The 16,916-nt window shown below is 34.2% G+C and overlaps 1 protein-coding gene across 7 annotated transcripts in view; it reads right to left on the minus strand.

Moving 5' to 3' along the window:
* MATR3 (matrin 3) overlaps positions 1–16,916 on the minus strand; it is a 48,371-nt gene that overhangs the window by 10,756 nt on the left and 20,699 nt on the right. For 4 of the 7 annotated variants that reach the window (XM_032627587.1, XM_032627588.1, XM_032627586.1 and 1 more), the window contains 5 exons: positions 7,476–8,563; positions 2,171–2,232; positions 1,048–1,089; positions 607–719; positions 301–353 (listed from right to left, as the gene is read on the minus strand). In XM_032627587.1, coding sequence (XP_032483478.1) covers positions 301–353; positions 607–719; positions 1,048–1,089; positions 2,171–2,232; positions 7,476–8,387 — 1,182 coding nt within the window. In that variant the 5' untranslated portion in view covers positions 8,388–8,563. The remainder of the gene's footprint in view (positions 1–300; positions 354–606; positions 720–1,047; positions 1,090–2,170; positions 2,233–7,475; positions 8,564–16,916) is intronic. The other 3 variants (XM_032627593.1, XM_032627592.1, XM_032627590.1) reach the window with 2 other exon arrangements.

Consider the following 16,916-nt stretch of genomic DNA (forward strand, 5'->3'; position numbering starts at 1 on the left):
GGGGCAAATCTCAAAGTTCCAGAAAACAGTATCTGCACTGATATTTAAATTGACTACCTTGTACATAATAATTAGATAGCAAAGTTCTTAACTTTGAATCAAGGTGAGATCTCTAGACTATGGACATAGGAAAACAAAGTTTTAATTCTTATCAGAGTCATATATAAAAGCCTGATGATTTTCAAACTAAAGCAATCTTCCTAATAAAGACTATGACACAAATTCAATTAGCAAGGATTCAAGTCAAATCACATTCCCCCGAATAGCTAAAACAGTAAAAGCAAGAGCTTTATTACTGACCACTCTGCCCTTTTGCATGTGTCTTGGTCCTTGCAGGTTTCCATTTCCAGCACCTTTATAGGGAAAAAGTATATTTTTCAGTCTTGTAATAAATATACTTGCGCTACCAGGCTATTTTAATTGAAAAACAGACATTTTTCAAACACAAATGAAGGATATTACAAATATCATATGAGTACCACATGTCTTCTCATGCAATGTTATTTCTGAGTTATAGTTATATGACACTTCTTCTGCCTAACATCACTGCATTTAATTTTTATGATAAAAGCTCTTAGGGAAAGGTAACATGAATTTTATAATCACCCAGATTTCCTCTTGGTCCAACTGCTGGTCCCCCAAGATGAAATGAGGGAGGCGGAGGTCCCAGAATTCCTGGTGCTGGGTTTGTAGATTGCTGCAACATGAATGGATCACCCCTAGTATAATGTGAAAACATAAAATACAAAGCATGATAAAGTCCATCAGAAATAACTAAGATTTACTGCTAAAACATTTGTATGACTATGATTCCAATCTTTGGGGGCATTTATGTATGAAGTAACTAAGGAAAAATCTATAACAGTAAAATAAAAATTACTACATAAGATAGTTTCTAGAAATTCTTTCACCCACAGTGACTTTTACCAAACTCTCATATTCAATAAAGAAATTAAGAAAATATTGTTTATGAAATGTTGAAAAGTTTAACCTGAATTCCTTACATTGATCTCCTTTACAAACAATAGCTTAAAAAATTTAACTTACATTGTGTGTCCTGTATCATTGTCAGGATTCCATTCTGGGTAGCTTTAAAAAGACCAGAAAATTAACTTTAAAATAAAACTGTCCTATTCACTAAGTAGCCTCGTTTGGCCTTTAAAATAGAGATTATTCATTAGTAAAGTTATACAGAGTCTAAGTGTTAGAAATATTACAGTTTAAAAACATGACATGTAGATATTTCCAAAGGAAAATTTCAGAGTTTCAAATTAATCCAAATGGAGAATAAACTTGTTCTGTATTGCCTGAAAATGTAGGTAATGTATGTTGCAATTAAAATACTCCTGTATTTGGTTTTTTTGGGCCATGCCACATGGCTTGTATCCCCAACCAGAGACTGAACCCGGGCCCTTGGCAGTGAAATTGTGTGTAGTCCTAACCACTGGGCCGCTAGGGAATTCCCTATATTTGTTAATTCACAAAGAGGAAAAGTGCTGCATGAGGGACTGGAAATGTGGATTATATAGGGAAACAAAGACTGACCACAGATTTTCTTTCTCCAATATTAAATACCAAGAGCAGAGCTGACTTGTGGCACTAGACAGAAAGGACAGCCCCAACAGAGCATAGCATACGTGAAAATGGCCACTCCAGTGAACAATGTGCTATTTAGGCAGGGAGATTCTTTAGGAATTCAATTTCATTCTAGCAGCTTAAACTCAGAATCAAAAGTATCTCAAAAGCAAAAAATACATCCTGAAGGGTTCTGCTTGAAAACTAACTTGTAACTTCTAGTAATTTCCCCCCTTTCCACATCTTCTATATTCTTAGAGCACGTATTACTGTTACTGCAAATGCTCTTATGAACTTGTTCTATGTACCAAAGGTTATCTTTGTCTATTAATTCTTTCAATTTGTATAAAAGAACAAACGTTTATTAACCCTAGAAATAATATTAAATAACAAAGTACCACTACCACTGCATCTAACATCCCATATACAATTCCAGATCTAAACATTTTGTTTGTAATTGGCATTGCCTGGGACAGTATCAACTATGCAATAATAACAATGTGGATATTACAAGTAAACGGTGAACTCCCCAAAGCAATCAATGGGTGTTTCTGATTCACGATAAGGATGCTTTAAAGGTATTTCAAACTCCTACATTTCAAGAAGAAGCTGGCATCGACGACTGTGACTTGCTCCATTGATATGTTGACTCCACTCCTGTAGCAAAGTAAATTAGCAGAATTAACAAAAATAAAACTAAGGTTTTTTCATTTGAACCATTCAAAATCTAGGATGTTAATCTATACATAGTATAAGCAGAACAAACACCTGCCCATTCACTAATCACACTGAATTAATTTAAAACCATTTCTCTGAATCCTTGTAGCTTGATCCTGCCCTCAAATACGCCATGCACATTCTTGGAAAAACTGGATAACTTGGTTAATACACTAACAGACCTGACAGGGAAAAGATATAGAGTTAATAAAGATCAAGAGTAGTAACTGACCTTGAGATCAGCAGGCATATTAATTTCTGCTGTGGATGAAACTGAATTTTATTTACGTACCATTAGAATTGCTTTTATAGAACTCTAAATATGATAAAAATATCCATGCTTATATCACTTTAGAAAATATATACTATAAATGTGAATAATTAGTTAAAAATAGTATCTTTAATTTCATCCAGCCTTTGAGGTATGTTGCAAGTGTACTACAGCCATAAAAAACTAAGTTGATTCAACAGGAGTGACTTTTCTAGAAAATGCTCCCATTTATCAAAAAACTAAGCTCCCATTATACTTCCCAAAATCAGAGAAGCAAATTTTAGGAGTGTCCATTTCTAAATTTTAGGGAGGAAAACATTTTATTTCTTCAGTATTTGCTCCTGTGTGATTATTTTAAATTTGAAGGGATTAATTTTTTCCTATTTTATGCAAATAAACTTTCCTTTCTTTAGTTAAAAATTCACATGTAAATGATTAACATTTTAGGCAATATAAGAAAGTTAGGAAAAGTAGGCTTTGCTGCCAGACTGCCTACATTTAATTCCCAAGGTGCCACTTACTAGATGTGAATCCTTCGTGTAAGTTATTTAAATTCACTGTGATTCAATATTCTCCTAGGATTTTGTGAAAAGTAATGAATTAATAAAGGTAACCTGTTTATCAGAACATTGCCAGGCACATAGGAAGTGCTAATAATAAAAAAATTTTAGAAAGAAAGAAAAGCAACTATTATTACATTGCTTATAAAGAAAGCTATCTTGTTTTACACTTCCCGCTTTACAAGTATTATTGTTTCACAAATCCCCACAAAATAAGGCAACTTTTCCAACACCCACACTACCTAATACATTATATTTGGAATATAAAGCATGGTCAGGCAATGTTTTAAAAAGGGAGTCTCACAGCTGAACTAAAATAAGGAACCAAATTACAAGAGACACCATTCTGAAACTTTTCAAAAAGTTACTTTATAAATGGGATCTAATTTTTAAAAACTAACTTACATTTTGAGAATTTACACACATTTCTATGCCCTACTAAAATTAACTAAAACTGTGAAAGAGGTAAAATGGAACACATTCAAACAGAATGGTACTTCTAAGAACTTGGGGAACTATCTCTCAAAGCTGGATTGTCTTTTTAAAATAATGGCTAATAAGTAAGGAACTGGAAGAGATCTCTCCAGCTGGCTCTACAACCAGATATTTGGGATATAAAACATTTCTACTTGCAAAGCAACAGACCATCGACTTGTTGGAGGCCACTTTAAAAATGGCTGTAACCAAGAGGCGCCATAGGTGAAGTTCACAAAATTCAGAAGTGGGATTAAACAAATACGTTAACTTAGAATTTTCTTAACGAAAAATATTCAGATTTAAAATATCCTTGAGAAGTAGTGTGTTGGGAGAGGAGCAAAAGTTACCCTATTAGGCATGCTTCTAATTAATAGGAGATGGAAAGGATATCTAGTTGACCAGAAGTTATTTATATCCAATCCCCCATGATCTTTAAAGGTTCAAACTTGTGAAAGTATGGCTGGTCTTACAAAGTACTAGAAGGAAAGCCAAGATCAAAGAATCAGTTATATATCTCCCAAACCCACCCATTACTAATCTGCACTACCATACCTGATCTTTTACTGTTTGGTCTAAGGTGAGGATTAAGAGCCAAAAGGTTTTTTAAAAAACCTATATCCTTGGATTCTACATGGAGGTAACTCTCACATCAGATTAATAAAGAGTAAGGATTCACTTTTTGAATTCAGAAGTTCTGCAGGAAAAACTACATTCACCTTGATGTCACTGAGATACCTAAATTATATAAAGAAAAGATAATTTGGAGAAGCACACGTGGAATGGCAGAATAAAGAATAACTTAAGGGCTTCTAGAATACTGAAAGGAAAATATGAACTCAAGTGACAAGACAGTGAAAGGGCTGTAGTGGCCAGTTTTCTTTAAGTGAAAGGAATTTTGAGGCAAGTTTGAGGCTGTGTAGAAAAGCAACTTGATGTTCTACAATGACCTAGAAAGAAATAAAAGCAACACCATCACTGAAAGTTACTTAAAATATCAAAAATAATGATGACAAATTAGATGTTTCTCACCTAAAAGTTTCTTATTTCATAGTAAGAAGAAGTTTTGATCATGTAGGCTATTTAACGTTACTACTAAGTGAAAAGAACAGATTTTCCAAGTTATGCAGCAATACCAGAGAGCAGGATTAAATGTTAAAAAATTTTTCATTATCTACTTTCTCTAAACTCATTGATTCTACATCAGCTATAAATTAAAAAGATCCCTACTAAAAGTGAGTATTTTTTCCATAATGAAGATATCCAGAAAACATTAGCTATGTTAAGGAAACTAAAATACATTAAGAGAATCCAGGTGCTAAAACTTCTTAAAATTGGTACAATTTACAAATACCATAAATTTTGTAAACCAAACAATCAAAGGGCCTCTAAAGTAATTCTTAACTGTTTCTAAATTTGTGATAAAATACCCAAACTAGCTAGGGTACATGCATTTTTACAGGTTAAAAGTACCTCTTGCACTAGGTAAGGTGTCTTACTCTTGAATTCAAAGTTTCAAATATATTCTTTTGTCAATTTAGGTCCATTTACTATCATTATTTATTAATATAACTGTTAAGCAACTAGAAGGTAACAACATTTGGAGAGAAAAGTATAATCATATATAAAAATGGAAACTTTTTTCCTGATTAAAGTCCTTCTTGGTTTTCTTTTTTTTTTTTTTTTTTTTTGAAATGTAGTACTTTTTTATTTTTTTTATTTTTTTTTTTTTAATTTTTTGTGGTACACGGGCCTCTCACTGTTGTGGCCTCTCCCGTTGCAGAGCACAGGCTCCGGACGCGCAGGCTCAGCGGCCATGGCTCACGGGCCCAGCCGCTCCGCGGCATGTGGGATCCTCCCGGTCCGGGGCACGAACCCGCGTCCCCTGCATCGGCAGGCGGACTCTCAACCACTGCGCCACCAGGGAAGCCCTGGTTTTCTTTTGTGTTTATTTACTGAATTGTTTTCCCATGTGTAAGCAGCAAGGTTAAATGACTGCTCAAAGTCAGGAAAAGGAGACTTCCAACAACAGCTTTTGATTTATGATGACTCCAGTAGCAAAGATTTTAAGTCCCTTACAATCACTTTGAGACACTGTAACTAGCTATCTTCCTTAGAGTTTAGAGAACCTGCGAATATTTCTCGTATCGCCATTTCTGCGAACAGGCAAGAAGTAACAAAATATTTTGAGTCACCAAAGTTTAATGGACTTTTTCATTAAATCAATTCATACCAGACCTAAAACTTGAAGCTTGGTACCGAACAAAAACTAAATTCCATGATATACTTAGTGTATCCAACAAATCTGAAAAAGGAAAACCAATCTGAAAAAGAAAAATTCCCTAATTTTATGAGTTTGTGGTTCTGTCTTAAATGAAAATTAATCTATGAACGTAAATTTAGCATTTGAAGTTAATTTATTTTGACATGGATTAAAGATTAAAATATTCCCTGTATACTTAAATTATTGATGCATTATTTCAAAAGATTTTTGTATTATAAGGAATACATACAGATATTTAGCTAAGAATTATTCTTAAAGATATTTTTCAAAGTACTCTGTAAATTCAAATAATATAAGAAGTTTCTTCTCTTACTTATCTGAGACAAAAATATTGAGATCCAAACACAGAAAAGGGATTGATTGGTAATACTTTTAAAAAGATTAAAAACAAAATCTCTAATGACCTATATGATATAGTTTGCTCAAAAATCAACACTCACTTAAAAATGCATTTAAAAGGGATAGATATGAAAAGAAAATGACCCTTCCAAATGTTAATGTGAAGAAAAAACCCTGTAACAGTAACCATCAAATCAGTTTCATGGCAGCAACATGTTCCAGTTAAGTACAGCACATCAGGAAAAATGGATGGTCAGATTACAGATCGAGCTAGTGGAGTGCTATAATGTTGACCTTAAGTCAACTGCACTGTATTTTGGGGGGAAAAAACCAGTGCGAATGATTAGCATTGAAAACGTTGAAAGAGAAAAGACAATATATTTAAAAGGACATTTTGAAAAAGTTCCCATTTTGCCAGATGTGATAATTAAAGCAAAGGAGAATTCGATTTTTTTTTTCCTCAAATGACTATACCAGAAGTCTAAGCCTAAGTCGGAAAAAGAACATGCTTATGAGGAACACAGAGCAGGATACTGCAGTAGTTGATTTTCCCAAGTCTCTAAAGGGATAGATGCAATATGGGATAATAAAAAGTGAGTTTTGAAGTATGTTTAAGAAAGTTGTGGAAAAGGAGAAAAAAAATGATGAAAAAATTTCAGTTATAGCATGAGAGTTTGTGTTAAAGGGAAATTAAAAAAGGAAGAATGAACTAATCTAAAATATGAAATATACTGAAACAAACACCAGGGCTCTACATTAACTCTTTCCCTGTAGCCACAGATAAGGAAAAAAAGAGAATTGTTCAAGAATACATCTTTACTACATACGAATCAGTAATTAAGACAGATGGAGAGCTGATTATCTAGCATCCTGAATAGCAGAGCACATTGACTGCAAAAAAACCAAAAACAAAAATATATATATATACTTAAAACAATTCAACAAAGCAGACAAAAAACCTGCTTAAATATACGATTAAGAAGAACATATTGATGCCAAAAACCAACAAGATAATCCCAGTGGATGACAGCTTTGTGGCCAGAAGTAATCTAGGCAGATTGTATTAATGTAAAGCCCTGGTTTAAAATGCTCAAAAACAATTACCTTCGAAATAAAGTAAGTGTTCTCAAAAGTATAAAAATTCTTGATCAACTCAATGTCACCAGACTACAGAATTAGAGTAAAAGATATAGGTAAATACAGAATAGGCACTACAACGTAAAAGAAATTAGAAGTATCTGTTGCATTAACTCACCTTATTAGAATGAACTGGCAAATCACATATAGAGCACAGATGGGGATAACCCTTCGGTAAGAGTCCATGGAAGTCTTCAATATTGCTACTTGGAGGAGCGCCCCTCTTTTTCTCAAAGAGAGATCTCTCTTGTAAGGGGCCAGGACCACGTCCCATTCTCTCATACTCACTGTCAAATTTATGATAGTTATGCGAGGTCTCACCAAAAAAAGAATCATCCCTACACCTTTCTCCATCTCTTAATCTGTCATCTTCATAATCCATTCTGTCATAATAACCAGATTCTTGAGAACGACTTCCATGGTCATAATCAAGCACTGGGTTGAGACTAGGACCACGATCATCAAAACTATCTCTTCTAAAGTGCCTTTTTTCTTCCCAATCGTCCCTAGGTACTCTGTATGGTGGCTCCCGTGTAGCAGATCTGCCATCTCTACCATAACTCAATGTAGGGCCTTCTTCAGTTCTCCTCCTTTTAAGCTGTAGAAGGATTTGGGGCAAGTTCTCAGGAGTAATCTTGTCCTCTGGATAACGACTCAGTTCATCTAAGTCTCTAGCAGACAGACCAAAGCTGGCCAAAATGTTACTGGCCTGGTCTGCATCTCCACGGTGTTGAGAAGACAAAGGGAGCGGACCTCTACTTCCAATGTTAAATATAGACTGCAAATTATGGGAAGAAGTACTAGCAGAAGACAGTGCACTATGAGCTCCTTGTTGATTCAATGAAGAACTCATTCCAAGATTCATTAAACTAGCAAGGCGTGCAGTACCCTGGTTCATCCTTCCAAGAGATGCTGGCATACTTAAAGACTGGGTAGCAGCAGCAAGAAGGCCTATTCCTGCTGCAGACAGGTCACGCCCATGACCCTGCGAGTCCCTACCGAGAGATGACTGCTGGAATGACTTGGACATTGTAGAACTATCTCTTGTCTAGTTTATAGATTAAAAAAAAAAATTTTAGAAGATGGCCAAAAAGAAAGCTCAAACTAGAAAACTAGGTTAACTTTGCTTCAAAAAATGGTAACGCCAAGAAAAAGGATCAATAAGGACTGTAGAATCTTCTTCAAGCTGAGAACCAGCAGACAACTCTGTAGAAAAATAAGCAATTTTAGTCATAAATCCCTTTAAGTAGATGCCGTTTTTTTAGAAAAAAAACTTATGCATCATGTTGATTAAAAAAAAAACATTTAAGATCTCAAACTTACAAGGAATTACATAACTTAAACAGATTTCAGATGTATGCAGAGCCTGCATATAGATATTTAAAAAGTAGTCTTTCATGCTAAAGTTTAACTATTAAAGGGAATTTCATACTGAATTTAAAAACATTTCAATTGAAGGGTTAGATGTCTGAATACATCAAAATTTCAATAAAAATATAGATGGGTCTCTTCTTTTAGAAGAATAAAAATACACCCTATAGTATGATGCTTAAGTTCCAGAAGACTAAAAACAAAAAATCAAGGTCAGCAAGTCAAAGATGAATCAGTTGTATTCTGTTTTAGAAAATGAGACCTATTAACACTATCAGAAAGAACCAAGTAAAATCACAAGTAAACGAAGCTTAGGTGTCAAGTACCTAGTATAAGATCTAAGATCAAACACAACAGTTGAGACCTTTATGCAGCAAAATCAAATTGAGGTAAAGACAGATGTGAAGAAAAATAAGTGACTTCCTACAGTTTAAGGATTTCTGCACAAATTTAAGCCAAACAATTAACTGCCTTCTTACTGTCCATCCTGTATCAGGCAGTTGCTTATTTCATCTCTAGTCTTAAAAGGTAAGGAGAACTAAATATGCTCAGTACAGAAACAGGAGACCTCCCAAGAAAAAACCCAGGTACAGGAAGTATAGGTGATTTAAAGAAGTGAAACTCCCCAAGGTAGCAGCCATCGACATTCACTTAATGCTCAGGGCCACAGCACCCCTAGAGCTCAAAAAAAGGTGAAAATGAAAATGAGATCTTGCTTACACAGATTTCTGTAAACATAGATTCTTTCACAAGAATAGCCCAATCACCTTGAAAATTTAAATTCTGAATGCGACCCTCCAAGATGTGTTTCCTCCAAGACGTGAAAATAATGAAATTATTTTCATTTTCCTTCTTATATTGTTATTTTACCTCAGAAATTGTTACATAAGAATTTGGAAAGCATTTGTGTGAGCTCATAAAGTACCAGTTAAACGATATACACAATAAATGTCCTAGATGAAACAATTTTATAATCACAATTACACACAGAGGTTTATAAGTCTTAAATTGTTTGCTACATAATTCTACTAGGAGGCATTGCTCAGTTAACTTTTATACATTTCATCACCCATACCCCTAAGTACTGTTAGTTTAAAATATTAAACTTTATTAATGTAAAAACCAGGCAATATTCAATAGTTACAAGTCTATTATGGGACCAATTCCACCAATGACAGATTAAAGTAAGGAAACACTGGATGAAAACAGTGGTAGAAGAAGTATAAAAAAAAGTTGCAGGCAAGACTTTAGATTTTACAAAAAGATGTAACAAAGTTAAAAAGACATAGAAATGCTATCAGAGGTGACTGGAAGTACAGAAGATGTTTTTGCACACCAAGAAAGACGAATTTGAGAAGACACTAAAGAAACTAGTTCTAGATGAGATCCATTATGTAAACTACTTAGGCCTTAAGATTAATAAAGACAAGACTAAGTGTACATCATTGGATGAAGGTTTGTTTGATATGACTTTTAAATGCCATACAGAATGCCGGTTGAAATATTGTGTAAACATTGGTAGGACCCTCTAAGTTTTCATGTATACTTTGTTTTCTTTAAAAAAGAAATCAATACCATTAAGAGGGTTTTTCAAAATCAAAAATTCAATGTATAGAGGTTACTATTAATTGCAGCTTTGCCCTTCATTTGAGAGGCAAAGCTTTGTATTATTGAAAAGCCAGTCTTTTGAAAAACTATTCTTTCCCTTAGGGAAATTATACTGCAGCATTATGATCGTATGTAAATATTTTAATTGATCATATTTTAAGGGAAATAAATGATTGTTGCATTACAGAATTATTTTTCTTTGTAGCATATATGAAAATGGTGGATCTGCAAAAAGGAAAGTTAAGAGAAGTAAAGGTAAAAGGTGATAACCTTAAGACAAACAGAAAATGGATGTCAGAAAAACTAAGAAAAAGGGCAAGACAAACTATGTAAATCCCATGACAACTTGTAATTCTTAAGAATAACAATAGTTTTGTGACTCAGAGTTTCAACTTAAAATGCTCAGCTTCAACTTAAAATGCAGTCCCACACAAAGACATGAGAGTAGCATTACTGAAAAAGAACTTAAGTCAGACTTTTGATTGAAACAAAGTTCTTAAAAATCTTTTATTAGAACAAAGAAATTAAGAGAAATCAGACAAGACAGCACTGGTGCAAGAACATTTACAAAAAGTTCCTTTAGATCTTCAGTCAATGGTGAACATAAGACGAACAAGTCACTTTAAAAGGCTCCTTTAAGCAAGACCTACTGCCTATGAAAGTTAGCACAATACTGAGAGGTTTACTAAGTTACCAAGATTTTTAAAAAAGATTAGCTTCTTTTACTGTATTTTCCCCCCATCATTATAAAGTTGCCTTTTCATAGAGATTAATAAAGCTTGAAAATAATTCCTTTGAGATAACTAACCTAGAATGTAATATCAAAATCCAATTTACCCATTTAAATTCTTTATACAATAAATTCTAAATGCCCATTAATGCAGAATCTTTCACTTCCAAAAGAGAAAGTACCTCCACCCCACCCCCAACCAGGAAACATCAGAAAAAGAACGACTAATTAGGCTTGCTTTACAAATGCCATTTAACTACAATCTGATATTCAAATTCTCAATGAACAGATTTAAAGCTCATTTTAATACACAATTCTAAATTATTAACCTGGAACTTAAACCTAGTTCATGATATAAGTGCTACTAAAGATGTTAGCTTCACCTTCAACAGATGAACAAGTATCTGTATGTATGGCTAAGAAATAAGCTTCAGTTAATAATATTCAACCTCCACATTCCATGAATACTATCTGATACTCTTTATTGGATTTATTTTCTTCAACAATTAAAAGAAATGGAAAACTAAAATATTTCAGAAAACAAATGAAAGCTTAACACATCCAGAAAGTTCATGGAGAAAACAAAGTTGTTTCATATTTTGATTTCCTATGTAAAATAAAGATTACCTATTAGTCCTATTACATATTCATTCTTTCAAAGGGTTATTTAGCAGGAAGTGAAATGACCATAAGCAGACTTTAGTTCTTTAAAAGACATTATAGAAAAAAATCTTCAGCTTCTAAATTTAAAAATGCTGTTTTAAAGGTATCTAATACCATCATATGGATCTTTATGCTTTCAATTGTGTTAAATAATCACTTCTTAAAAACAAATTTTTTTTTTTTTTTTTTTGCTGTACACGGGCCTCTCACTGTTGTGGCCTCTCCCGTTGCGGAGCACAGGCTCCGGACGCGCAGGCTCAGCGGCCATGGCTCACGGGCCCTGCATCGTCAGGTGGACTTGCAACCACTGCGCCACCAGGGAAGCCCCAAAACAACTAATTTTAAGATGGTATAATCATAAAGGCTTATAGAGATGTTCAGGAAAGAAATATCCACTTATAATAACCCTTTAATCTCACATAAAAATTTAACACACAACAGCCAAAAAACAATAGTTTCTTGCAGTATTTTCCCCATCTGAATTAAAAACACAAAAGGGTGTTAAGAAATTTTCAGATTTTCCACGTTCTATCAAGGTCAAACACCCTTGTGATTTAACTTATTCATGCGAAAATATGCCAAATACACGTAGCAACCAACAATACCAATACAGTAAAAATGTCCTAACCATTTCACCAACAGATGGCAGGGACAGTTCACTATTGGTAATTTAAAGCATTGACTACTCTGGTCAGAACTTTTAAAGCAAGCAACTGACTCATTTCCAATTAAAATACAGGGTTAGGTTAATTACTCCTTAAAGTTTCTCATTTATTAAATTTATAATGGCTTTATAAATAACTTATCAACATAGTTTCCATTTTAGAGTGTTAAGTAAATTTTCATTTTCCCATTAGCTTATGTCACTATATGTTTTCCCAATATATGTTTATAACTTGTGTTTCATTTAAGGGTTTGATTTTTTAAAAAGATTGTTATCTGAGGAACTATTCAACTTTATATATTGAGCTTGAGCCACTTTAAAAACTTATATTTTAGCCTGTGTTCTTCAGTGCCATAATCTCACTTCAGTATGGCATGCCTTTAAGTGACTTACAAGGTTTTTTAAAAAAAACAAACTACTAATTAATTTAAATAGTAAACCCCCTAGGAAATACTGTCCCAGATTCTTTTTTAAATTGAAGTATAGTTGATTTACAATACTATATTAGTTTCAGGTGTACAGCATAGTGATTCACTATTTTTGCATATTATACTCCACTGTAAGTTATTACAAGGTAATATCCTTGTTGCTTATCCAGCTCTATTAATTTCAGTTTTGTATAAAGCAGTATGTGCCTCATCACACAATAAAGATAGAACCATATAAAGTGTCGTGCCCGGGAAGGCTGAAAAACAAGTATTATTTTTAAATGCTTTAAGACTGTCGGTGTTAATCCAATCACAGACCTGGATTCAACTTCTTGATCCTTAGGTTAACACAGTACCTTCATCTGCTAAAATAGAAATCTTCACGGTAATCCACAGAAAGGATTCCTTTTATTCAGACTTGGAACATTTTTCTTTTTCCTAGGTTTAAATGTTTTTCCTAGTGACTTTATCAACTAGACATTAAATATTTTCAGATTAAGCAATAGAGAAAACTGATTAAGTAAATTCATACTACAGGAAAGAAAATTATTCCATTTAACTGGCAATTTTGACTCTTGATTTGACCTAAGACACTAACTTGGCTAACTCTCCTCTCTACTTAAAAGCAAAATTTGTGGTTTTTCTCAAGGCACCATTCTGCACTCTTAAAACTTTCCCCCTCCACTCACAACTTTATGATCTACTGCTCCTACTTTCCACAAACATTTGTACAACTCTCTGATTTGATATAAACTGAGATTTTTAGAGCCCAAATGCCTGGATTTGAATCCCAGTTCTACTACAAAGTAGCTATGTGACCTTGGGCAAATTACTTAACATCTCTGTGTTTGTTCCCTCATATGCAAAATGGGAATAAAAATAACACCCATTTCGTAAGAATTGGTACATGGTAAGCACCATAGTGATCATTTACTTTATGCAATCTGCTCCTCACAACCAATGAGAAATGAGAAGTAAAAGGACTGGCCCAGAGACATAAACACCTTTCACTTTCACTGCACTATTTCATATATCAACTATACTATCATGTCTCATCCCTTTCTATTTAAAGTCAGATTTAAAATCTGAACTTTGTTTCTGAACCAGAAGTCTGCTTTAAAAGACCAGATTTAAAGGCTGGCAGTAACCTAGACAAATAAGACTGAAGAAGAGAAGTGGATTCTAGTGAAAGTAAACAAATTAAACCTCTTCCCTCTACATTCTCTATTTCCAATCTACCTTTAAATTACCTTCTCATCCTTCAGAAATGCAGTCCATAACTCTCTATCTCCTCTGCCATAACCTTACTGGAGATACTCTGTCCTCTTGCCCTCCTGATGGCATCCGTGTATTGGATCCATGTTCACAGGTTTCAATATAAGCCTCCTAAAATATCACTCATTATTTTACTCTCTTCAAAAATATACTACTCGCGCTGCGGACTAACTAAGCCCGCAGGCGACAACTACTGAGCCTGCGCGAGAGAAGCCCACGCACTGCAACAGAGTAGCCCCTGGAAGCCCGCACACAGCAACGAAGACCCAACGCAGCCAATAAATAAACACACACATACACACACACAACTCCCTACTACTTACCACATGAAGTCCACACTCAAATACAATTATTAGCTGGAATGTGTCTCTCCGTTCTCCATTTAATACTAGTAATTCTCTTAAGGCCCAGCACCACCCCCTTTATATCATACATTATACAAACCTGTGTGTATAAACACCAAAGTTTAGAAACGTTAACGAAACCTTAGATACCTTCTACCTACCAATTTCCAGTGATTCCTCCTCCCCTTCTGCAGTCTCTTGTTTTTAAGTCTTACCACTTAATAGACATATATCTTGTTAAACAGTGTTAATTTAGCATTTCTGAATTTTATACAAATTGGCTTAAAATGTATGTATTGCTTACTTTTTAAAACTGATTTACACATGGATTACATCTACATTTTCACTGCAATATAGATACCATTAGGGCACATACACTTATCTGTTTTGCAGATGATGCACATTTAGACTGTTTCCAATTTCCTGTCATTAACAAGAACGCTGTTATGAATATTTCTAGGTTTCCTGATGCTTAAGTGTAAAGTTCCCTCGTCCATTCTGCTTTCCCAGAATATCATAGCCCACAGAAGGAAACATAGCTAAGCATTAAAATTGTTCTGTTGTTCCACATCTTTTCACAGCTAGAAAATTTTTTTTACTTTTTGATGTGAACCATTTTTAAAGTCTTTATTGAATTTGTTACAATACTGCTCTGTCTTATGTTTTGGTTTTTTGGCCTCTGGGGGGGCACGTGGGATCTTAGCTTCCCCCACCAGGGATTGAAGCCGCACCCCCTGCATTGGAAGGCGAAGTCTTAACCACTGGACCGCCAGGGAAGTCCCAAGAATATTTTAAGTACAAAGGTTTGTATTTCTTTGCTATTACTGTTCCTTTCCCATCTACTGTGTGATTCAGGTGTTCCAACACTTGACTTTAAACTTTCACATATGGTATAAGCTCTTTTTTCAGTGACTATACCAAAGGGAGACGTTTAATATCCTAGAAATTCCCACAGAGAAAAAAAAAAACAACAAACCCACCACACACATCACCTTTGAAGACCAGAAAGTTGTCTATTTCATTAACAATCTATGATACTACAAATCAAAGATCCTACTGAGACTCTAGTATCAACAGATTACTTTCCATATTTGCATTTACTGCTAACTGTGACAACTATAGGCATTTCCCCCCTCTCCGCTCTTCTTATCCAGCCGAATATCCAACAGCAAGAGCTGGGAAGACCTATCCCACCCCACCACCACGGGAACCCTCTGTTTTCCTACTAACGTGTTCTGACAGGTACCAACAACCACAGGCTATTGGTACTCTACAAAAGGCAGGCAGAGATTTGCTATTTAAAAAAGTTTCCAGAAAAAACCCAAGTATTTTATATCAATTAGCCTTAATCTTTGGAATAGTTTTAAAATCTTTAATAATTAAAAATTTTAAGTTAAAAGAAATTTTAATTAAAAAGAATTGTACATAAACTTTCATTGCTACTTCATATAAATTTTAATTTCAGCAACTCCTGAGCCTTTTTTATACAGACATTAGGGCTTGACCTACAACTGGAAAATCACATGGAGGCTGCAACACATCAAAGTTACTGCATCTATTCAGACATGCCACAGTAATAAATTATGTTCAGGTGAGGAAAGATAACACAGCATTTATCATATAACTTCTACTGTATTACAGTTTATATTTAAGCTTACCGTCAATATCGCCTGCGGTAAGTCAAAAGCTAAAGTACTTTAAAGGCTACCTATCCAAAGTCCTCTCAATCCACTGGCTTCTCTCTACTCTACCTTTATCCACTAAACAGCTTTTCTACCTATAAACCTTTTAACAAGCATGTCACAACCCTTGATCCTAATGGTCCAATGAGAAGACCCACTACATACCTAGGAATTTTAAATTAAAGCAATTTCCTGGATAGTGTTAATTAACCCTGGAATAACCACATATATAAAAAATTTCAAAACTACACTGTCTACAACCCTTCCACCTTACCCACAATGAATTTAGTATTGTCCATCCCAAACCTTAAGTCAGTCAAGTATACTTAGAACCTGTTGTCATAGTGTGGTACAATTTTAATACGATTCTAACTAAGAGAGATATATAAAAACAAAGCACAGACTTTTAATTAGAAGATCTGCTAAGAACACCACCTAACAGACCATTACCCAATTCTCTAGTTTTGATCATTTAAAAACAGCTAATGGCTGCAGTTCATATCATAATCTAATTATTAGTCCTAATAATAATTTTACGTAAGAATACCTTCAGATTTCTCTGTACACACATAATAACAAGGGTATCTTACACAAGCGTTTCTGTCACTTTTGAACACTCTGCACTTGATTTCAAGAAGCTGGCTCACTTCTATCTCAATTCCCCTCAAAAATACATGAGATCCTAAAAAAACAAAACATGAGATTCTGGTCTTTTCAGCAGTTCTGGCATTTACAAAAAATGTTTCATTTTTCCTCATTACAAAATAAGTATAATGTCTTGTGGATATTTCAGA

This window comes from Phocoena sinus, chromosome 3 (genome assembly GCF_008692025.1).
Source record: "Phocoena sinus isolate mPhoSin1 chromosome 3, mPhoSin1.pri, whole genome shotgun sequence".
NCBI classification, from domain to species: Eukaryota; Metazoa; Chordata; class Mammalia; order Artiodactyla; family Phocoenidae; genus Phocoena; species Phocoena sinus.